This window comes from Ursus americanus, chromosome 13 (assembly GCF_024610735.1).
Source record: "Ursus americanus isolate L20-20 chromosome 13, mUrsAme1.1.p, whole genome shotgun sequence".
NCBI lineage: Eukaryota > Metazoa > Chordata > Mammalia > Carnivora > Ursidae > Ursus > Ursus americanus.
In genome coordinates, this window is record NC_142139.1 from 21,567,677 (window position 1) to 21,592,633 (window position 24,957).

The 24,957-nt window shown below is 35.0% G+C and overlaps 1 protein-coding gene across 1 annotated transcript in view; it reads right to left on the reverse strand.

The window, feature by feature from the left end:
• Nucleotides 1-24,957, reverse strand: part of SCLT1 (sodium channel and clathrin linker 1) — a 204,364-nt gene that overhangs the window by 155,140 nt on the left and 24,267 nt on the right. Inside the window, exons 5-7 of the mRNA XM_045798986.2 lie at nucleotides 23,091-23,146; nucleotides 6,745-6,880; nucleotides 925-1,047 (exon numbers count right to left, since the gene is read on the reverse strand). Of these exons, the coding sequence (XP_045654942.2) occupies nucleotides 925-1,047; nucleotides 6,745-6,880; nucleotides 23,091-23,146 (315 nt within the window). The remainder of the gene's footprint in view (nucleotides 1-924; nucleotides 1,048-6,744; nucleotides 6,881-23,090; nucleotides 23,147-24,957) is intronic.

Consider the following 24,957-nt stretch of genomic DNA (forward strand, 5'->3'; position numbering starts at 1 on the left):
CCTCCCTTAGAGGTAAAGGTCTTGCTCAGACTACATATGGATTATTTCCAAAACAGGGCATATATAGAAAAATCACTTTGTAAACTGTAAAGGATCATGTAAGTATTATTATGACTCCTTTAGGTAGAATTTCCAATTATGATAATAGTAACATCCATAAACTGGAATTTGAAAAGTCCATAAATGAGAATTGAAGAAAGGTGTGATAACCAATGTATTTAAACATCTGCCTTCTCAAAACCCATAGAAAAGCAATAAGAATTGGAATACTCCATAGTTTTCAATGTTCCCAGCAGAAAAAGAACCAATGCAAGGATCAAGGAGGCAGATCGTTCAATGGAATGGATGGTAGTCCGAGATAATAAGTTCTTGTCAACAGAGGTATACAGCAAAAGCTTAGATGTCTACTTTGAAAGAATATAAAAATCATTCTAGCTTTAGATAGAAAGAATGCCTTAATAACCATTAAGATCTCTTCCAATTGTAAAATTCTATTCTGATTAATTTATGCTAAATACAGTTGACATCTATTTTAGAGGTAACTTTAAGGGTATTAACATTTTCACTTTACATGGTGGTGTCACTATATTTGAGCAGGTTTCTTCATTGGCCATAATCTAATGAATAGTTCCTATCATATGCCAGGAAATAAAAGATATAAAAGCTTTGGGGATCTATTTATACAGGATCATCATATAGCTGCTTCTTAGAACTAAACACAGCTTTCATTGATAATCACATTATAAAACCTAATGTGTACTAGGCATTGCTTCAACTGTCCCAGAAATTTCTAACCAGCAAAGATCAATTTAACATAAATAACACAGTAGACACTTAGGCATTCCTCTTCAAAACAGAGTTTCTCAAGAATGAAGATATACATGAAAACTGATATACAAGAAAAACCATGAAATCCAAGATTACCTTTTGTTTTTGACTTTCAACTACATGAATCTGGGCCTCAGTCATATGTTCCTGGTAAAGTCTCTGAAGTCTGCCCAGCTCCTGAGAAACAGTCTGCCAGAGTTCCACAGCCTGAGTTTTTTCCTATAAAACAAAAAGAATCAAGAATTCATTAATTAGCAGGCTATTACACAGTACAAATGAATCATATTCTTTTACAGAATGAATTCTTGTATATAAATTCACAAAATAAAAATGGAATTTGTGTAAAGATGGTATAGTTGTAATATTTCTGATGATATGCACCTGTATTAAATACAATTCAGAGAAGGGGAGCCTGGGTGGCTCAGCTGATGAAGTGTCTGACCTTTGATTTTGGCTCAGGCCATGATCTCAGGGTTGTGAGACAGAGCCCCTCATTGGGCTCTGCACTGAGCATGGCACCTGCTTAAGATTCTCTCTCTCCTTCTCCCCTTCCTCTTCCTCACTCTCCCTCTCTAAAAAACCCCAAAAAACAAAACCAAATATAACAAAAATACATTTCAGAGAATAAACCTAAAGATGAAAATCCCCTTGTTGAAATTTTCTTTTTATTCAGATTCCATAGCTAAAATTTAACTCTTAAATCAGAGACATGGATTTAAAGCACTATCTTTGTTCCATAAGAAAATGCAAGCCTTAGAAATTACTAAAGAAAGGGGGGCCTGGGTGGTGCAGTCATTAAGCATCTGCCTTCGGCTCAGGGCGTGATCCAGTGTTCTGGGATCGAGCCCCACATCAGGCTCCTCCGCTGGAAGTCTGCTTCTTCCTCTCCCACTCCCCCTGCTTGTGTTCCCTCTCTCGCTGGCTGTTTCTCTCTGTCAAATTAATAAAATAAAATCTTTAAAAAAAAATTACTAAAGAAGAAAACTGCCCCTGATAAAGTACAAGATTTTTTTCAGATTGTAAAAGTAATAAATGTTGTAGAAAGTTGGGAAAATCCAGCAAAACAGAAAGCAAGAATTACCTATAATTTTACCACCTGATAGTAAATATTGCTAGCATCTGGGTATAACCATCTTTATAAATTTTGGATGTATTCATCTGGGTATAACCATCTTTATAAATTTTGGATGTATTCATGTTTTAAATGTGATTTTGGAAGAGAATTTTGTATTTCTGTCCTTTTAACAAAATTGGGAATCATACAGTGTACTGTTTATACTGTACGATTTTCACTTGGCATTTTATAATTTATACTGACTTTTTCTCAAGTCAGTAACTATTCTTTCAATATAGCAAGTCTCAAAGTGTGATATAGCGACCCTTAAGTCAAAATTATATTCATTATAATATGAAGACATTATTTGCCTTTTTCACTCTCATCTTCTCATGAGTGTACGCTGAAGTTCTCCAAAGTTTATATGATATGATGTCATCTCTCTGATGGGTATAATGTGGAATGTGTTCTTATGCTCCCATTTGTTTTTAAAAATGTCTGTTTTAATCTATAATATGATAAATATTGATAGATACAGAACCCACAAAAAAAGAGTTCTTTGAGGTCCATGATAATTTTTAGCATCCTGGAGAGAGGGGTCCTGAAACCAAAAAGGGTAAGAAATGCTAACCTAGTAGGAGGCATTATTCTCTTTTTATTCTCTAAAAAGAGAAGTGAAACAGGTTTTGGCCATTTGCTGAGGGTTCCTCAACAAGTTGTTGACAGAATCAGGAGGAAACCTTTACCTCTTTGATTCTAAAGCCCAAACTTTTAAAGATTTATTAATTTATTTTAAAGAGAGAGAGGTGGAGAGGGGCAGAGGGAGAGAGAATCTTAAGCAGGCTTCCTACTCAGCACGGAGCCCACTGTAGGACTTGATACAGGGCTCAATCCCACCACACTGAGACCATGACCCTAGCCAAAAAAAAAGAGTTGGATGCCCAACTGACTGTGCCACCCGGTGCCCCAAAAGCCCAAACTTTTAAATCCCAGGTCAGAACTAGTCCACCCTGTTTTAGTAAGAAGGTAACAAGGTGTAGTGAAAAGATAAGCATTTTAAGAAGATAATGAGAATACATTTAAAGTAAGCAGAGGTTCATAAATTTTAAGGAAAACTATTACTGAAGTATAATATACATTCAGAAAACACACACACATCATGAATTTTCACAAAGTGATTGCCCCTATGTAACCAGCGCTCAGTTCAAGAAAGAGAATGTTATTACTAGTGCCTAGAAGCCTGATACCCTTCTCTTCAAGATAACTATTCCCCCAAAATAACTATCATCCTGGTTTCCACATCATCGATTAGCTTTGCTTAAAATTTACATAGTTTAAAATTTGTTGACAAACAGAATCTGGAGCCATAAGACTTGGATTCAATCCTGATTTCTGGCTGAATGATCCTGGATAATTCATTTCACTTCCTTAAGAACATTTTCTTTTCAGTAAAATCATGAGAAAGACATGTCATAACCTCAAAAGGTTGCAGTTTTACAAACCTGCCTCATGATAAGAATCATCTGGACAAACAGTTATTAGAAAACCAAGATTGTCTAAAGCAGTGGTTCTTGTAGGACTAAACCATCAGCATTACCTTAGAACCTGTTAGAAACACAAATTACTGAGCCCAGACTTCTTGAATCAGAACCCTGGGAAAGGGAAATAATAATCTCGATTTCAAAAAGCCCTTGGGAGATTATAATGCACAAAAAAACTGAGAGCCAATGTACTAATATAAATTTTTTAAATGGTATAACTCGTCATTTGAAAAACTACAATTTAAAAGATTCCATATTGTTGGAGTTTTAAACTATTTCCAATTTTCATTATCATATATAATAGTATAATGAACATATTCACCAATTTTCACATACAGTTTCTTAGGACAGATTCCTAGAATCTATGTGATTTCCTAATCTAATTAATTGGTCAAAGGATATAAACATTTCTAAGGCTCTTATTGCCAAACTGCCCGCCAGAAAGATTTTTACAAATCACACTATCACAGCAGAACAAAATACTCCAAACTAAAAATATTAAGTTAGGTACTTAATACTGTACTAGTGTTATCAGCTCCCAAGGCCATTACATTTGCTTTACCTAGCACTTTTCGCACTCAATTTTAATTCTTTACCTTGCTGTTTAGTAATGATGATGATAAAAAAATAGGTAAATTTATTAACTTTCATGTGTGTTAGGCACTACATTAAGTGCTTTATGGGAATTTTTGAATTACCATAAGAGCTACATAAGAGAAGAATTATTATAATCTCCATATATAAACGAAGGTAAGGTACAAAGACACTTCCCAAGATCACAGAGCTAGAAAATAGAATAGAGAACAAACTCAAGAAGTTTGACGAGAGGTTTTTTTTTTTTTTTAATAAAAGCCTGTTTTCCACAAAAGCAGGAACCAACACTCCCCACTGTATCCTCAACGATTAGCACACTGCTTGATATATAATAGACATCTAATTAATACTTGTGAAATAAATGAAGATATCTGAAGAGTCAAACTCTTTATGCTTATTACTTTGATAAAGCATAATAAAAAATTATTGTTTTTTAGTATAAATTGTATGTAACTTAGTTTTTGTCTCTTTGGTTTGGATTCAATTAGTCTTCATGCATAACACAAAGGTCTTTCAATTTAGTGATGGATATCAAAGCAATTTTATGTTTTATCACACCTTAAAAACAAAATACATAAACATATACGCATAATAAGCAGAATATTTGACCCTACTGTTCTGATACTATTGAGTTATTAACACTTTCTATTATTTATACTTCATAAAATTGCCTAAACTCTCATTCAGTTAAAATTTTATATTTATTTAAAAAGTACATTATAGATTTTGTGGGAAATTGTATTTATAACCAATCAGCCTTTTCCTTTCTGACCACTCAGACTCAGACATCAAATCTTCTCAAGAAGTGACTGATCCAAAATGTAGCAAAAAAAATAGGACCATCTTCAGAAAAATAGTATGAGGTGGAGCAAGATGTGGAAGGAGAAAGGCAAAGAGAGGGTAAGACAGGAGGACAAAAAGATATGGAATGAGAGTACAAGTTTGGTTTAAAAAGAAAAACAGAATAAGTGATTTTGAAGTTTTAATAAAATTTAACATTGGAAATTATAGCAACAAAAGTTCTGCAGAGAGAGTCTTTTTAGAGACAGGGTTCTGCTTTTGTTTTTTTTTGAAACTACAAATCTTATCTAGTTTTCATTCCACTTCCTTTAAAAATTTTTTTTTTCAGTTTTATTGAGGTATGAATGACAAATAATCATTGTATATATTTAAGGTATATAACAGAGGGTTCTTTTACATAGGGTCTATCACAATCTTTTTCCAGAGTACCAAGAATTGCATATTGTACACTAGCTTTTGATAGCCTCTTAGAAAGCCTTCATAAGCTTAAATTAATTTCCATTTATTTTTATATAAATATTTATAAATCCTTCCTGATAATATTAGTTTGAATAGAGCTCAAACTAGAACAGGAAAGTTGGAAAAGTTTGAAAGAGCATGCTTTCTCATTATTTTTTTCCTCTATTACCGTTTCAAATTCCTTCCCTTTACACATGAAAAAATAAAATCAGCGTTAAATACATGCTCCTTTATCATGGTAAATATAGCCTGTTTAAATTCAGTTTAATTTAGTTGGTTAAATGATCACTTTCATTAAGTATAAGAATTCCAAAACCAAATTTCTAGGTTATAAAAAAATGATTTTTCATAGATAATTATAAAATCAAAATTGCAATAAAGAATTTGTAATCTCCATTTATAAATGAAGAAACTGAGGCACACAGCTAGAAAGTAGAACAGAAATTCAAATCCATACAAGATAGGAGATGCCTAGGATATAAAACTGTAAATTAAAATAAAATTCCCTTATGTAGAATCACAAATTTCCGTGTTGAAAACAGGATATATATAACATAGCTTCCCAAATATTTCAATTACTATGAGGGAGGAAAAAAGGAGAAAAAGTAATTTGGAGAAGTATAATTTTTGAAAAATACAATTCTATAATCTTTGAAAATTGAGGAAAACACTGTATCAGAAGAAAACACAGAAAAATGAAAAATATAAATTTAGGTGAGTGGATAATTATTTTTGTCTTTAAAATTTTTCTTGGGCATTGAAATATATTTTTTACAAGATTTATTATTTATTTTAGAGAGAGAAAAAGAGTGTGCACACGCATGCATGTGAACCAGCTGGGGGAGGGGCAGTGGGAGAGGGAGAGAGAGGATCTCAAGCAGACTCTCCACTGAGCACTGAGCCAGATGCAGGGCTCAATCTCACGACCCTGAGATCATGACCTGAGCCGAAATCAAGAGTCAGATGCCCAAGTCACTGACCACACAGGCACTCCTGGTATTAAAATATTTTTCTAAAAAATATTTAATTAATTTATTTGACAGAGAGAGACACAGTGAGAGAGGGAACACAAGCAGGGGGAGTGGGAAAGGGAGAAGCAGGCTTCCCACTGAGCAGGAAGCCCAATGTGGGGCTCAATCCCAGGACCCTGGGATCATGACCTGAGCAGAAGGCAGGCGCTTAATGACTGAGCCACCCAGGCACCCCTAAAATATTTTTATAAGACACAAAAATCATGTCAAAAGATTTATGATTCAGTTAAAATATACATTTGGTAGCTACATTTTTAACAACCAGGGAGGGTATATATTATGAATTTTGTTACCTCTTAACTATTCTTGTAAATTGTAGAAAATCAGTAAGTATAATTTTGCTATTCTGTTATTAGCATTCATAAATAATGATTAACACAGATTTTAAAAATTCTGTTTATTCAGAATATAGTTTTAAAAACTTTATAGCACTCACTTGATTGGCTAGTTGTAATTGTTCTCGTAGATTGGTGACTGTTTCATCATCTGTATATATATCATTTCCCATGTCTACGCCAAAGGGAAGGGTCTCCAGTTGCTTTTCAACAGCATCTTTTAATTCGCTGTGCAACCTTTAGAAAAAAGAGTTAACACAGTAATCATATAAATTCATTTTACCAACAGTAATCATTGTTTCAAGGTAAACAAACATTTGGGTCAAAAAACATTCCTTAAAAAAATTCTTTACACAAAAATAAATTTTAAGTAGACCTCAAAAATTAAAATTGTTAACCACCATTAAATACTGTGCTATGAAAATAAAAATACAACAATTTCAAAAGCATTAAATTTGTCAGAATACATTAAGAATAATTCAGTCTGTCCTAAGGAGATTTTAGGTATTCAAGAAAGTAAAATTCAGATATTACACTCTATTAATTTATGAAACAGGCCATTCAGAAAAAAAATGTAAATGTAACAGTGGTTTCATCTAGTCAGTTAAAAGGAAATGGGATATATGATTTCTCTCATCTATGGGATATAAGAACTAGGATGATTGGTAGGGGAAGAAAGGGATGGAGGGGTAATCAGACAGGGGAATGAAACATGAGAGACTATGGACTATGAGAAACAAACTGAGGGCCTCAGAAGGGAGGGGAGTGGGGGAATGGGATAGACCGGTGATGGGTAGTAAGGAGGGCACGTATTGCATGGTGCACTGGGTGTTATATGCAACTAATGAATCATCGAACTTTACATCGGAAACCGGGGATGTACTGTATGGTGACTAACATAATATAATAAAAAAGCATTAAAAAAAAAGGAAATGGGATATAAAATATTGTAGAATTATTTATTTTCTTCATCATGTTTCCCAAAACTCAGGTAACATTTTACTAAATCCAGTTAATAAACAGAGTAGAATAAAATTGTTGCTGGTTATAAAATCAAGATGATTAGCGGCTTTATTTTTCAGCATATTTTACGTAAGCTTGACCAAAACTCTGAATGCCTTAAATTCAATATTAATCTGAACATTAAATTACAGATATTTTATATTTTAAAACAGCTACCAAAAGAAAGCTATAGAAAGGTACATCTAAAAAAACTAAGTTTTACTTTAAAATGATACAAACCTAAAAGGAAAAATATTTTTGTAATATTAGAAAAACTTGAAAAACTTTAATGCATAAATTGTAAGCAGAAAATGTTATTTATGATAAACACACCTCAAGGTAGTTTCCCAAAGAAACTGTACCCATGTATTTAAAATAAAGAGAATTACCTACTGATATTAAAAATCTCCTTTGAAACTAGAAAAAAATCAATCTTAATTTTTAGAATATATTTACAGAAAACAAAGTTCATCAAACACAATGGAACTCATAGGATAATAAACTTTAGAAACAACAAAAAAATTAATTACTCCCTAAGGAAAGGCCAGAGGCTGCTAATTATTCCCTAGTTAAGAATTTTATCAATAATACAAACATTCATATTTTAAAATATTTCTAGTATTTTTATTTTTTTGTTTTTATTAAGTTTTTAATTTTAATTCCAATATAGTTAACACACAGTGTTATATTAGTTTCAGCAATTCAACAATTCTACACATTACTCAGTGCTCATCACAAGTGCACTCCTTAATCCCCATCATCTATTTCACCCATTCCCCCAACCACCTCCCCCTGGCAACCATCAGTTTGTTCTCTATATAGGTCTTTTCTCCACCCCCTCGGGGATGCCGATGATTCTAACATTGGATCTTTTCATTGAGTCAGTAATCTCCCGTAACCTACATTCGTGGGCTTGGATTTTTTTAAGAGCAGCTTCTGTTTTGGTTTTTTCCTCTATTAACCCATCCTCCAATTCACTAACCCGTTCCTCTGCTTCTGTGACCCTGGCCGTCAGAGCCTCTAGTTTTGCCTGCATTTGGCTCATAGAATTTTTAATTTCTGTCAGATTCGCTCTCATTTCTGTCCTTAGGGATTCTATATTCTCAGTAACCTTTTCGTTAATAGTTTTTTCAATTCTACTCATCATTTTGACCATCATTACTCTGAATTCCATTTCTGATACTTTGGTTACATCCATATCCATTATTTCTGTGGCAGAGGCCACAGAATCACTGTCTTTTTTTTGCTGGGGGGGGGGGGCTTCTCCTTTTTGTCATTCTGATGAGGAGAGGTTGCGGGGTTGTCCAGAGCCCAAATTATTGACTGGGTCCCAGGCCGTGCCCCTTGTTTTTTAGGGATCTTAGGGATGTGGGCTTCTTCTTTAAAGATTTTATTTATTTATTTATGTGGCAGCCAACCAGCGAGAGAGGGAACAGAAGCAGGGGAGTGGGAGAGGAAGAAGCAGGCTCCCAGCGGAGGAGCCCGATGAGGGACTCCTTTCCGGAACGCTGGGATCACGCCCTAAGCCGAAGACAGGCGCTCAATGACTGCGCCACTCAGGCGCCCGGGTTGTGGGCTTCTTGATTTTTCAGCCTGCCTTCTGGGGGAGGGGCCTGCCGCGCCGATACTCAGGCAACCCTGTTTGGTTAGAGTCTCCGTGTCCTCTGCGAGGGGGGATGGGGATGGGCACGCTGTGAGCCGGTATTTCCAGGCTTTTGTTCTCTGGCGGCTTTCCCTGGCGGTTTGCTGTGCCTCTTCTGAGAGTCAGAGCAGCAGCGGCCAAATTTCAGCCTCTGTCACGGAACAGAAGGATTGCGGCCCATTCTCTACTAATGTTCTGGCCACTTTAACTCTGTTACTGTGGGTGCTGCTCAACCCTGCAGCATCCCGGGATGTGCGCCCCACACCCAGCGTCCCAGCCCTCACTTCCAGGGCAGGTGCGTCTCTGTCCTTTGTGTTTCTAACACCGCCAGCCACCAGCCGCCCCGTGCGCGCTCTGGAAGCTCCCGGTCTCAGTCTGGATCCGGTGAGCGCACCGGGATTCCGGTGTTCCGCGAGATGCCTGGTGGCATGCGCACCCGGCTCACGGTCTCAGTCTGCTGTTTTGCGGGTGCCATCCGTGAGCCCCGCCCGCTCTCTTGTGACTACCGCTTCCCGGCACCCGAACATGGCGGCTCCCTCCCCTTCCATTTATCTTCCGATATCTGTGCACAGTTTCATGGCTTCCCGCTTTGTACCTCAATACTCAGCGCTGGAGATGTTCATTTGTAGAGATCCAGATGCATCTTCCTGCATCTCAGGCTGGTTCCGTGGTTGTTTAGGCTGGTCTGGTACCTATCCAGCTCGACTCAGGGGGACCGGCTGAAAAAGGTGTCTCCTACTCCTCCGCCATCTTAACTCCTCCACCTGTTCTCTATATAGGTCTGTTTCTTGGTTTGTCTCTCTCTTTTCTTCCCCCACTTTGTTCATCTGTTTTGTTTCTTAAATTCCACACATGAATGAAATCGTACAGTATTTGTCTTTCTCCAACTAACTTATTTCACTTAGCATTATACTCTAACTCCATCCATGTCATTGCAAATGGAAAGATTTCATTCTTTTTTATGGCTGAATAATATTCCATTGTATGTATGTACACATACACAACTTCTTTACCCACTCATCTATTGATGGACCCTTGGGCTGCTTCCATAATTTGGCTATTGTAAATAATGCTGCAATAAATATATGGGTGCATATATTTTTTCAAATTAGTGTTTCTATGGGTAAATACCCAGTAGTATGATTGCTGGATTGTAGGGTAGTTTTTTACTTTTTTGAGGAACTTCCATACTGTTTTCTATAGTGGCTACACCAGTTTACATTCCCATCAACACTGCACAAGGGTTCCTTTTTCTCCACATCCTTGCCAACACTTTTGGTTTCTTGTGTTTCTGATTTTAACCATTCTGACAGGTGTAAGGTAATATCTAACTGTGGTTTTGAAATGATTTCCCTGATAAGGAGTGATGTTGAGCCTGTTGAGCATCTATATGTCTTCTTTGGAGAAATATCTGTTCGTGTCTTCTGCCCATTTTTAAATTGGATTATTTGGTTTTTTGGTGTTCAGTTATATAAATTCTTTATACATTTTGAATACTAACTGCTTAGGAGATATGTCATTTACAAATTTCTTCTTCCATTCTGTAAGTTGCCTTTTAGTTTTGTTGATTGTTTCCTTTGCTACGCACAAGCTATTTATTTTGATGTAGTCTCAGTGTTTTATTTTTGCTTTTGTTTCCCTTGCCTCAGGGGACCTATCTAAAAAAAGTGTTGCTTTAGCTGATGTCAGAGACATTTCTGCCTATGCTCTCTTCTAGGATTTTTATGGTTTCAGGTCTCACATTTAGGTCTTTCACCCATTTTGGATTAATTTTTGTGCATGGTGTAAGAAAATGGTCCAGTTTCATTCTTTTGCATGTAGCTGACCAGTTTCCCCACACCGTTTGTTGAAGAGACTGTCTTTTTCCCATTGCATATCTTACCTCTTTTGTCAAAGATTGACCATATAATCATGGGTTTGTTTAAATATTTCTAGTATTTTAAAAAATATTTACTTTATAATATAAAACATAATAAGAGTTTTAAAAAAGCCATCCCAAGTCCCAGAGAAAAACCATCATTAATGGTGTGGTATATTTTCTAGCAGAATTTTTGCTCTCCATTAAAAATAGACAGATACACCACACTGTTAATATTTTATAACCTGCCTTTAAAATGGTATTACTGAAACACATGCATTCTTCCAGATTATAAAATATTTTCCTATAAATACTTCAATGATGACATAATATTCCATTATTTCCATTATACAGATATTTGCATCATAAGTCAACTCAGGTAAACCCCCTACAGTAATTTTAAATGAAATAAAAAATAGTAAAATTAATATTCACTTAGTATACTAAAAAATTAGAAACATTGAGAATTAAACGTTTTATTTCTTTGTAAAAAAAAAAAACTCATCCCTTATAATCAACAGTACAGTTGTAAACAAAAGTAAGACAAGTTATTAGTATTTTTACAAAAATTTTTAAAGGCCACAGAAAAATCATAATCTTCACCCATTGATTATTAAGATCACTTTCCAGAGTTTCAGCTTGCATGGTCATTTTTATAGTCCTGCACTATGATACATAGCAAGGACTGCCTATGTATAGCTTATTTTTGTTTTAGTATCTCTAGTCCACAGAGATGGGGTATCCAGTCTTGCAGTTTACAGTGCCTTCTGTCTCTTGCCCAACGTGCCCAGATTCCCCAGGTGTTTTATAATTTCGGGTTTAGTTTACTGACTTTTTTCTAACCTGTTTTGCAAATTCTTAGAAATCACTGATTTTTAGATTTTCTTTCCTAATATATACAGTTAAGACTTTGAATTTCCCTCTAAGAATGGACTTAGCTGCACCTATAAGCTTTGTTGCTTTATTTTCATTATCAACCAGTTAAAAGTATGCTCTAATTTCTCACTGTTAATCCTCTGACCTTTAAGTAATATTTAGAAGCTGCTTAACTAAAGAACAGTTGGGGATTTTCTAGTTACCTTTAAAAAAACTGATTTCTAGTATAATTTTCACTATCATCAAAGAACATTAGCAGAGTAATTTTGATACTTTAAAAATTCCTCAGTTACTTTTTTGAACTGGTTAATTGTGGAAATGTTATATGTGTACTTAGAATGAATATGTATTCTGAAGGTTTTGGGTATTAGTATTCAATATATGTCCCTTACAGATTCGTTAACTGCATTGTTCAAATATTTTTTTTTTTTCTGATTTTTTCGATTACTAAGAGCCACTTGTTTTTATTTCCTGCTATTATGGTTTTTCTCTGGGGTTTGGGGTGCCTTTTTTAAAATTCTTGTCATAGGGACGCCTGGGTGGCTTAGTCGGTTACACATCTGCCTTTGGCTCAGGTCATGATCCCAGGGTCTGGGACTGAGTCCCACATTCAGCTCCTTGCTCAGCAGGAAGCCTGATTCTCCCTTCTGCCTGCTTCTCCTTCTGACTGCTTCTCCCTCTGCTTGTGCTCGAGCTCTCTCTTTCTAATAAAATCTTTAAAAAAATTCTTGTTAAAGTATTGGTCATTTTTCTCTTATGATAGAAAATTCTATCAGAAAAAGTAAATATTTAAAAAAATTGTATAGCATATTTAAAAATAACCTTTTGTTATTGATACTTTTAAGTACTTTTAAAAATTTAATTGGTCTGTCTTGCTACTCAGTGCTATAATCGAATTTTTTGATTCTAGAAGAACAGAAAAAGTGAAAAATTTCCATTCTGAGCCTTTGTTATTGAGTACTTACAAATTTAAAACTGTCACATCTTTTGGGAAAATTGAATCTTTTATCATTATGAAATATCGCTTTTATCTCTAATAATCTGTTCTGCATTAAAGTCTACTGTGTCCGATATTATCAGCTTTCTTTTGGTTAGCACTTGCATGGTATATCTATTTTCCATCCTTTTATTTGCATCTATTCTATATTACATTTTAGGAATCTCTCTGGTAAGTACATAGGTTTCTTTTTTTAATCTCCTCTGATACATGACTTTTAATTGTAGCATGTAATACACTGAAATTTAATATAATTACTGATATATTTGGGTTTATATCTACTACCTTAGTATTTGTTTCTATATGCCCTGCCTATTATGATTTTCTCTCCTTTCATGCTTTCTTTTGATTACTTTTTTTAATGTGTTCACTTTAGGTGACTTTTTAAAAAATAAGACTTAATTTTTGAGCAGTTTTAGGTTTACAGCAAAAATGAGCAGAAAGTAGAGAGATTCCCCAATAAAGCCCTTGGCCCCCCTCAGCATAACCCCCCACCACCAGAGTGGTATATTTTGTTGCTACTGATAAACCTACACTGACACAATTACCCAAAGTCTATAGTTTACATTAGGATTCATTCTCAGCTTTATACATCCTACAAGGACATGTATCAGTCACTAGTGTCTTACAGAATAGTTTCACTGTCCTAAAAATCTTATGTGCTCTGCCTTTTCATCCTTTCTACTCTCACCCCTTCCCCCCAGCCCCTGGCAACTACTGATCATTTTATTGTCTCTACAGTTTTTTTTTTTTTTTAAAGATTCTTTATTTGAGAGAAGGAGTGTGTGTGTGTGTGCGCGCGTGTGTGCAAGCATGGTCGGGGGAGGAGCAGAAGGCAAGGGAGAGACAGTCTTAGGCAGACTGTGGGGCTTGAATTCACGACTCCAAGATCATGACCTGAACCAAAGTTAAGACTTGGATGCCCAACTGACTGCGCCACCCAGGCGACCCTTGTCTCCATAGTTTTGCCTTTTCCAGAATGTCACAATCTGTAGCCTTTTCAGATTCGCTTCTTTCACTTAGCAATTTCTTTTTAGGGGCCCTCCATATCTTCTGCTGGCTTGATAGTTCATTCCTTTTTATTGCTGAATAATATACCATAGTTTGGATATACCACAGTTTATTTATCCATTCACGTACTGAAGGACATCTTGGTTGTTTCCAAACTTTGGCAATTGTGAATAAAGCTGCCATAAACATTCATGTGCAGGTTTTTGTGTAGACATAAGTTGTCAAGTCCTTTAGGTAAATATCAAGGAGTATGACCACTGGATTGTTACGGTAATAAGTTTCATTTTTTAAGAAATGACCGAACTGTCTTCCTAGGTGACTGTACATTTTGTTTTCCCACCAGCAATGAGTGAGGGTTCCTGTTGTTCTATATGTTTTTTTATTAGTCTATTTTTCTATGTATTAGCTTGCAAGTTATATGATTCTTTACTTTCAGTCTACCCTGGAGATTATAACATGCATACAGAACTAGCAAAACTCTAAATTAAGTAAGTATTCTATTTCTTTTGGGTAAAGCTGGAAGCTGAGAATATTTTAACTCTATTTACCGTTTTCCCAAGTTTATGATATTGCTGCCTTGTATTTTAATTCTCCACAGATAATCAGAGACAATTAGAGATTCTCTACAGATATTTTAGAGACATTATTATTATTTCAGAATAGTTGATCTTCATTAAACTTTCTCCCATAGTTACCCTTTCCTTTCTTTTTGTAGAACATCCTTCTAAGATTTTAATTTTGCTAATGATAATTTTCTCAATTTCTTTTCATCTGAAAATGTACTTATATGACTTCTAGAAAAATGTTTCACTATATAATTTTAAGTTAATAGTTTTTCTTTCAGCTTTGAAGATATTCCACTGTTTCCTGATTTCCATCATTTCTGTTGAGAAGTTCACTTATGTCTTAACTGCTGTTTCTTTGAAGATAATTTTTCGGCTTTGAACATTTTAAAAAATTGTCTTTGATTTTGTATTTGATCTTATAATAATGTATCTATAGTTTCTGTACTATCCTGCTTATGATACATGGTGTTTCTTTAATTTGTGGATTGATGTCTCTCTGCCCTCTCTTTCTGGGACTTAAGTTATATGAATTTTAGCTCTTTTCACTATTTCCCTTGTGTCTCCTACATTATTTCCTGTATTTTTTTCTTTCCTTTGTCTCTCTGATCTTCATTCGGAATATCTTTTTCAGACTTGGACTGCATTCCATTAATTCTCTCTTTAGTTATATCTTATTTCATTACTGTATTTTTTTTTTTTTCAGTTTCAGAATTTCAGTTTGGTCTTTTTTTAGCATACCCTGTTCTCTTATCAACATTCTCAAAATTGCCTTTTTTCATCGAACATATTAAGCAGAGTTATTTTAAAGACCAATCCTGTGGATTTTTTCTATTGCCTACTATTTCTTATCATTTTTTAAAACTCTGCTGTCTTTAAAATATGAGCCAGATATTACATGTAAAAAAATATTTGGAGATATTTTGAGGCCTAGCAATAATGTTATCTTCTTCTAAAATGGTCTTTTTTTTTTTTTCCCCAGGTGGCTAGGTGCATTATCAATCTCTGATCACCTTGTATATATATATATGAGATACAGATAATTCCAAGCTATGTTTCAGATCTTTTTAGGACTAGTATATTTTGGGGGTCACTCTTACTCCTAGACTATCCCAATCCAATGCCTGGGAAGTTCCTGAGCCACTCACCCTCAAATCTGATGGGCCCTGACTTTCAATTTTAATCTCTCTAGCCCTATGAATTTGTTTCAAGCTCAGTTTTTCAACCTCTCTTCACCTCTTCCAGGATAGGGAGATGAGCCTAGGGGAAGGCAGCTCCAAAGGCAGGCTCATATCCCTGGATTTCATTATTTTCCCGGTCTTGCCCTATAATTCCCCACTGAGTCCAATTCATTTAAATACATGTGATTGTTGTCAAAATTTTGTCTCAATTTTCTAGTTTTTGTCTAGAATTTCTAGTTTTTCTCAGAAGTCTGATTACCTAGTCTTGATATCATTGTAAACTAAACTCTCTAGTTCACTTATTTTCAACTTTATTTTTCAATTAATTAAAAATGTTCTAAGTGGGGGGGGGCGCCTGGGTGACACAGCGGTTAAGCGTCTGCCTTCGTCTCAGGGCGTGATCCTGGCGTTATGGGATCGAGCCCCATGTCAGGCTCCTCTGCTGTGAGCCTGCTTCTTCCTCTCCCACTCCCCCTGCTTGTGTTCCCTCTCTTGCTGGCTGTCTCGATATCTGTCAAATAAATAAATAAAATCTTTTAAAAAAAATGTTCTAAGTGGGGCGCCTGGGTGGCTCGGTCGTTAAGCGTTTGCCTTTGGCTCAGGGCGTGATCCCAGGGTCCTGGGATCGAGCCCCGCATGGGGCTCCCTGCTCTGCCGGGAGCTGGCTTCTTCCTCTCCCACTCCCCCTGCTTGTGTTCCCTCTCTCACTGGCTGTCTCTCTCTCTCTCTGTCAAATAAATAAATAAATAAATAAATAAATAAATAAATAAATAAAATCTTTTAAAAAAATTAAAAAAATAAATAAAAATGTTCTAAGTACCAGTCTGGCTACATCTCGCTAGTTTGATATGTTGTTTATTCTAAAACGTGTTTAATTTTAGTTTTCAATTCCTTTTCATCTCAGGAGTTAGCTAGAAATGTAGTTAAAAAATTATTTGTGCCTGGTTTTTTTGCCCTTGTTTTCTTTGAAACATAACTGTAATAATAAATTTGTAAATACTGATTAAATGAATTTTATCTAATTCTCCAAAGATATTAGCAGTATAATTGAGAAAATAAAACCATTTAATTACTGCAAAGATTTAAGGAATTAATCTTTTTCAAAGCATCATTTTTTTATGTATTGTTAGCAAATCTTGAAGATTAGACATCAATAATTTAATCATGTTCAACAAATATCTGAAGAGGTATTACATACAAGATAGTAAGACTTCTGGTTCTAGTTGTACTTATTCAAATATATAATAATTAAGTCAAAATGTAAGATCCTTAGGGCCACCTGGGTGGCTCAGTCGGTTAAGCATCTGCCTTCGGCTCATGTCATGATCCCAGGGTCCTGGGATTAAGCCCCACATCGGGCTCCCTGCTCAGCAGAGAGCCTGCTTCTCCCTCTCCCCCTGCTACTCCCCCTCTGCTGCTCTCCCCACCTCTCTGTCAAATAAATGAATAAAATCTTTAAAAAAAAAATGTAAGAGCCTTGGTAAAATAAAGAAAGTTCCATCATTTTGGATGGCTTGATAGTAAGAAGAGAAATCATATAAAGCTTTGTGGAGGCAGACAGTGTTATGCTTATTATTTTTTTAATAACATTTTTATTTATTTATTTATCAGAGAGAGAGCGCATGCACACAAGCAGGGGGAGGGACAGACAGAGGGAGAAGCAGGCTCCCAACCGTGCAAGGAGCCCAATGCGGGACTTCATCCCAGGACCCTGGGATCATGACCTGAGCCGAAGGCAGACGTTTAACCAACTGAGCCACCCAGGCAGCCTTATCTTTATTATTAATAACTAATAGCATTAATTTTTTTCTGCTGTCACCACTGATTAGTTGATCTCTATTTTCTAGTGCAACTTCTAGAAAAAGTCAATCTTACTGGTTTAGCTAATTGCAAAACTGATTTGTTAAGAGAACTGATACATAGGCCACACTTAGGGAGCTAGACAATCAGGAAGCAAATATACCAAATGCTGGTTCCAAGATCACACCTTTTTGTATGAGGCCCTGGGATTAGGATATTACTGTCAGAGAGTTATTGCCTGCAGGAACATCCGGCCTTAGCTTCGATAGAAGTGGCTGCCCAGAATTATTAGCTCCAGAGCTACACTACACTTGTTAGATTCATAGCCACAGAAATAGATCCTTAGATACTGCTTCTCCTCCTACTTATCTCCTAATTTAGGTCTCTTATAAGTACCTATCATTAGCAGAACCTAATTCATATCCTGAGCTAGTTTTTAGTTTTCCAGCCTCTGTAGTACAGGAAGGCATATTAAAAAGAGGCTGGAACAGTCAATCTACATCATAGTTGCATGAACCTGTTATTATGATCACACAATTTAATTAAATATGACCCAAAGTGGTAAAATTAAAGTATAAAAGAGTTTTCCCCCCAAGAAACCTAAACTGAAAATGAAAGGCTCAATAAAGATGAGTCATTAAATAACTACTGTTGAATTAGAGGTAAATAAAGTAATTACAAAAAGTCACAAAAATTATAAAATCACAGCAGATCAAAAGGAGATCAAAAGGATCTCTAAGTTTTTACTCTTCAAAGAAACTGAAACTGGAAATTATAAACAGTGAATTATATGGTTTATGCATAAAAGATAGAGACTATCCAATGGTGTTAGGTATAAAGCGGTAAGTAAGAATACACGACGGCCTTGCTCGCATGAAGGATACACTCTTCTAGATAAGACAAAAAAAATAAGCAGGCAAATAAATAATTTCAAGTAGTAACAGGTGCCATAAATAAAATAAAACTGTATTACAGAGAAAAGAAACGGGAAGAGGGTGGAAACACTTAGATAATGTGGTCAGGGAATGCTTTCCTGATAAAAGATCTGAACAAAGGGACGAAGAAGGTTCTGTGTGGGTCTGGAGAAGAGTATTCTAGGCAGAAGAATTAGGTGAGGTCTTCAGGGGGAAACTGGTTTGTCAGGTTTAAGGAAGCCAAAGAAGAAGGCTGGCATTACTAGAGACTAATAATCAAAGGGATCTGTGGTAAGAGTGTATGTATACACACATAAATAAAGAAAATAAACTCAGATATAAACAGAAACATAGAGAAATCAGGGTAACTCTGGCTTTATATGAGATTTGAAACAAATTTAAAACTTATAAATTAGGATTTTGGCAGATTTTTGGGGATGGTCTTCCTCACAACACCTTAAGTAGCACAAGAACAGCAGTGTTTACCACAGACAATATATCAATGAATGAGTGTGGCTGTGAGTCAATAAACTTTTATTTACAAAAAGAGGTGGCAGGCCAAATTTGGTCCCCAGGCTGTAGTTTATGATAATCTCTGACAGATGCAATTAAGTCTATCAATTAGTATATTTTGGCTGTAAGTAACAAAATGCCTAACAAAAAATAAGGATGGTCATTTTTTAAAAAGACTGATTGATTGACTGATTTGAGATAGAGAGAGCAAGCAAGAGTATACACACTATGGCGGGGGAGGGCAAAGGGAGAGAGGGACAAGCAGACTCCCCACTGAGCAAGGAGCCCAAAATGCTCAGTCCCAGGATGCTGAGATCATGACCTGAGCTAAAATTACGAATCGGATGTTTCACCGATTGAGCCACCCAGGATGTATGGTCATTTTTGTCTGTTTTATCACTGATGTATTCACTTGAATAGTGCCTGGTACTTACTAAGTACTCAATAAATATTTATAAATGAATGACTGAATATTTTATTACCTCATCTAATATTAAATCGGAAGGGTAAGTGGCTCCAGATGTTTCAACAGTTCTATAATGTAATAAGGACCAAAGGTTTTCTCATCTTTCCCTTCTTTCAATCTTGATATCTACTCCCATGGATAGGAAATGGCTATACTAACTTCACATATCACTTTCTAAAATGACAAGAAGCTGGAAGGAGGTAAAGCTTTCTTCCTGCCTGCCTCTTTTTTTTTTTTTTTTTTTTTTAATCAGGTTGAAAATTCTTTACCAGAAGCTCTACAACAGACTTTCTCTTACACTTACTTCACTGGCTAAAAGTAGGGTCCCGTGTTCATTCTTAGACCAATCCCTGGCAAAAAGAAGTTCAAACTAGTTTAAATAAAAGACTTATCACTTAAAATTGTGGAAGCAGCTCATCTCCCCTGAGCACATTGACACTGGAACAAAATCAGAGCTGAATGAAAGAAATAAAAATGGCTCTTATGGAGGCAACAAAGGATGTCTTCTATAGCCCGAATAATAATGTAACAAACAACAAAAATTAGTATTTAGTGCCAGAAAGTGCTGTACATATAATCCTCCATTTAATTATCTTACCTAATTTCCTTCCTCTGGTAAGTTTTGACGAGAAAAGATGGTATTACAGAAAAAAAAAAGTACCAAACAAAATATAAAACACTATATTCTCAACATAACCTAATTTCAAAAAAATTTCAAGGAGCAGACTTAAAAATGGGAGGAAGGAAAGTATTTTTTCACCTCTTCCTTAGCCTGATTTAAAATGACTTCATTATTTCCTATATGTAGTCAATTCCCACTTTATATCCACTCATATAAAAATGTAAATATTAAAATGTTTCCAAAACCCAATAGGGTAGAACTGCATACTACTATATAATCCATGTCACTGCTAGCTTCCATTATTCAGAACTCACCATGTAAACATATTAAAGATATTTTCCTTAAAAATTATAAACTCTCTTGATTTTGCAGTTCTTAACTGCAACACATAAAGGTAGGATCTTGCCCTAAAAACATAGTAAGCAGAATTCACTTTAAAACCTGAGAACATTTTCAAGTTACTAAAAGTGCCTTTTTTTAATAAGCTCAGAATCCATTTTTTCCCACTTCCCTATTGTACTAGGAATAAATACATTCATGAGACATGACCACATTACTGTTAAATAGGTGAAGGCAGATTTTTAAAAGACTGGCTTAAAAAGACCTGGACATGAAAGGAAGTAAGTATGTGGAATCAAATATAGGAAACAAAATGATTATCACAACCATATAATACCTTTTCTATCCCCATTACATTAAAATACAAGCTTAATCTACATATATTGGTGATTCAAAAATCTTAGCAATGTTCTTTACTAGGAATAGCATAGCTTATTAAATAACTTTTTTGAGGAAGAACAGTAAATCATAAAAAGTTAACGTTAGAAAAATTTCCATGGGGGAAAAAGAAATAAAAATTGAAAATCCAATTAAAAGATTTATTTTACACTTCAGCCAACATTAGTAGCTTAAACATATGAAGCTTTCAGAAATTAGAGAAGAGGAGAAATAGTGAAACGTATTTTTTAAAATGGAAGGGAGAAGATGACAAAATAGTCAAAAGCAAGACATAAAAATTCCATGGGAGTTCTGGATTATTCTAAAGAACAACATGCATTACACTAAAATAAATTAACAAAAAAAGGAAACTGCTATATAACACTGCAAAATGCATACACAGAATGCTAGCTTTAAAAGAGCCCATGTTTTAAATGAATTTAGAACTAAAAAAATTTATTTTACCTTTTGGTCTAGTTATAGAAGTCATCAACAAAAGATATATCAGATTTCAGCCCAGTTGCATGATCTTTAAAAGTTAAAGTTAAGAAACTTGAAATAGAATAAAACTTTAAACATTTTTAGCCAAAAATAGGAGATCTCTATGATTACAGGTTGAGAGAGGATTTGTTAGAGACACAAAGAATAACAACTATAAGAAAAAAGATGGATTCAACTACCTTAAGATTAGAAACAAAATAGAAAACTCTTTTCATGAAATATATCATAACCTAGGAACAGATATATGAAACACCTATTGTCTAGCTAGTTGTATGGTACTCTAGCAACATTATTCATTCCCATCCCTTTTCATCTTCCAGCCTCTACCACAGTGGCTGGAAGTCTAAAAATTTATTTCCAGAGGTCCTTGTTGCTGGAGTTGTGGGTGGGATTAAAGTTTCACCAGTGAGAAGCACTTGAGGGGGATATGGAAAACAGAAGCGAGCTGAGAGTATTTTTCTATTGGTATGGCAGATAGCAAGCAAAATTGGATAGACATGAGGGTCTCTTACAGAGAATACCCTGTGCCTTGCTTTCCAATGGCAAGTCTCCAGCTTTATGGAAATGATGCTGTATGAGTAGCAACAGAGATGGTGGCAGTGCCGTAAATTCCTGACCTTAAGATCACAGCCCCTAAGTTATGATCCTAAAACCAAGGATCTAGCAGTGCATATATGTAAGTGACTAAATCCCTTCCTCTCTGAAATTTCTACAATGGTTACTGTTTACAATATTATTATTGCATTGACACAGATCGGCACACCAACAAATATTCAGAATACAGAGTATATAAAGTACTTTGACAATTTAATAAGGAAAAGGTAAATAAAAAATGGGAAAAAGAAATGAACAAGCATTTAATGAGAAAAGAAAATCACATGGGTAAATAAACATATTAAAAATGGTTAACCATATTAGTATTCAGGGAAATGTTAAATTATAACCACAATGAAAAACCATTTAAGACTCAAAATAACAAAAAATAAGAAACCTGGTAAGACTTAAGTGCTGAGAAAAACATACAGATCAGTAAGAACTCATAAACATCACAGGTGGGAATAAATTGGTACAGCCACTTTGGAAATTAAGTTGGCATTATATTGTAAAACTGAATATTTACATAATCTATGACCCAGCAAGATTATCCCTTGAAACTCCTGTACTTGTTTGTGCATGATACTGAGTAGAAAAAAAAGTCCCAGAAGACTAAATGATACTATCTTTATATAGTTTATAAATATACAAAACTGAATAATATATTGTTAGGGATACACACACCTATTAAAAAGTTTACAAAGGGAATGATAAACACAAAATTCAAGAAAGGGTTAATATCTGGAAGATGGCAGGAGAGGAATAGAATAGGGAAGGAAAACATGGGTAGATGTACCAGTATTGGTAAGCTTTTTAGCTCTTAACTGGATGGTGGGTTGACAGTTTTTGTTTTATCAGTATGTTTCATAACATACGTGATTAAAATAACTATACTATTAATGATTGCTAATATTTATAAAGTGTTTATTATGTGCCCTATTTCCCCTTACGGTCAGCCCTAGGAAATAAGTTATTATTTCTAACTCATAGATGAGAAAACTAAAGCACAAAGAGGTTAAGTAATTGTCTAAGGCCGCACAGCTATTAAGTAATGGACCTAGGAATCAAACAGGAAATCAGGCTCCAGAGTCTGCAGTCATAACCAGTATACTATATGAATGAAATATCAAATAACAACAATAAAAGTTACCTAGGATAACAATAAAAGAATCAACAGTTAATTGATCTACCTTTCATTTTCCTTGACGACATTTTCAAGTTGTAGTTTCATCTCGCCCATCTGTTTCTGAAAGATTAAAATATGGAATACATTTTGCAGACAGGTCTCTATTAATCCTAATCCATTCCTATGCAAGCAGTCAGATTATATGGCACTAGGCTACTGATAAGAAACAATTCTTTTTTTTTTTTTTAAAGATTTTATTTATTTGACAGAGAGAGAGACAGCCAGCAAGAGAGAGAACACAAGCAGGGGGAGTGGGAGAGGAAGAAGCAGGCTCCCAGCGGCAGAGCCTGATACGGGGCTCGATCCCAGAACGCTGGATCACGCCCTGAGGTGAAGGCAGATGCTTAACAGCTGTGCCACCCAGGAGCCCCAAGAAACGATTCTTTACTTCTAATAAGCACTAGTAAATACGGATATTTCAATGATACACAGAACGTAATAAAACATTCATTTTGAAACAAATACAAAGAAAATATTTATATGACACACTGAGAAATATTTACAAATGCAATCCTATGATTTATAGATATTTATAAAAAAACAGATGAGAGATATTCCTCAGTATGTCACTATGAAAAATACCAGACGATCCCCATACACTGAATGTATTCTTAATTCACTTTAGTTTAGTTGAAGCCCATATAAGGGCTTGCATTTGAAAAAGTAAAATGTTAATGGTGAAAAAGAAAATAGAGATCTTCTTTAGAAATAATTCACTCAGTCTCCTATTTGCCACCTGCATTAACTGTCTAAACTTTCCATACAATACACGGTTGCTATGGTAAACCTACATTGTCACTAACATATACTTTAATAGGAAAAATGGAGAAAAAAAAGAATCACTAATTAAAACACAAATGAGAATAAAATATATATTATAAAGAGAATGAACTTGGTATGATTAATTCTCTCTGAGGAGATAAAGGTATTGTAAAATTTCAACAGGAAAGGAAAGGCATTTCAAGTAGGGAGAAATATGTGTAAAAGCAAAGAGGCAAAAAATATTAGAACACAGGAATGGTTGTCAGCTCTCATGAGAGTAAATGGGCAAGGGGAGAGCAGGAAGGAGGCCATGTAAAATTGCACTTAAAACAAAACTGCAATCAACTCATGATATGTCCATTAGTCTTGATTGGGTATCGTAGGCTAAAGAAGAGGAGCCAAGCCTGGAGTGAACCTGGCAAGGGAAGGGTGGAATAGGCAATGCTCCAAGCCCTTCTGCCTCCCTTTCAACCAGAGAAGCTGGTGGCAGCTTAGTCTAGGAAATCAGTAACAGCCAACTCTAAATACAAAGCTGGCTTTGGGAAAGGTGAACCTTTCCCAGGTCCTTGCTGTGAACGAATCACAATTAAACCAAAATGAACGAATTCACTTTCAGATAATTGAGAAGTAACTATACATTGAGGATGTGGTGAAAGAAAACTGAAAGGCAGACAGCAGGTCTTGAATGCCATGCTAACTAAGAGGTCTGGATTTTATTGTAGAATTATCCTGATTCTTATCATTAAAAAAAAAAACTTATCTTAAAAGTTGCAAAATCTTGCAAGATCTTTAAAAGTTGCAAAAATGCTGGTGTATCTTAAAAAATATTTATTCAAATTACTCAAATAATTAGAATATATATACAATAGCCAGGTTTAAAAGGTGAATCATTATGGTCACACTAAAGATTCTTAACTGTAAAATACTTCAAAATATTTAATAGTTGGAAGGAAACAAAACCTTAGCAGTACCCTCATATTATCAAATTTTCCCTTATTTACATTTTTTGAAGAAAATTTTTCATATAGAGAACTATAGCGATACTTTTTTCATATAGAGAACTATAGCGATACTTTTCTTGCTTTATTGGGTCAATAAATCCTAAGAAC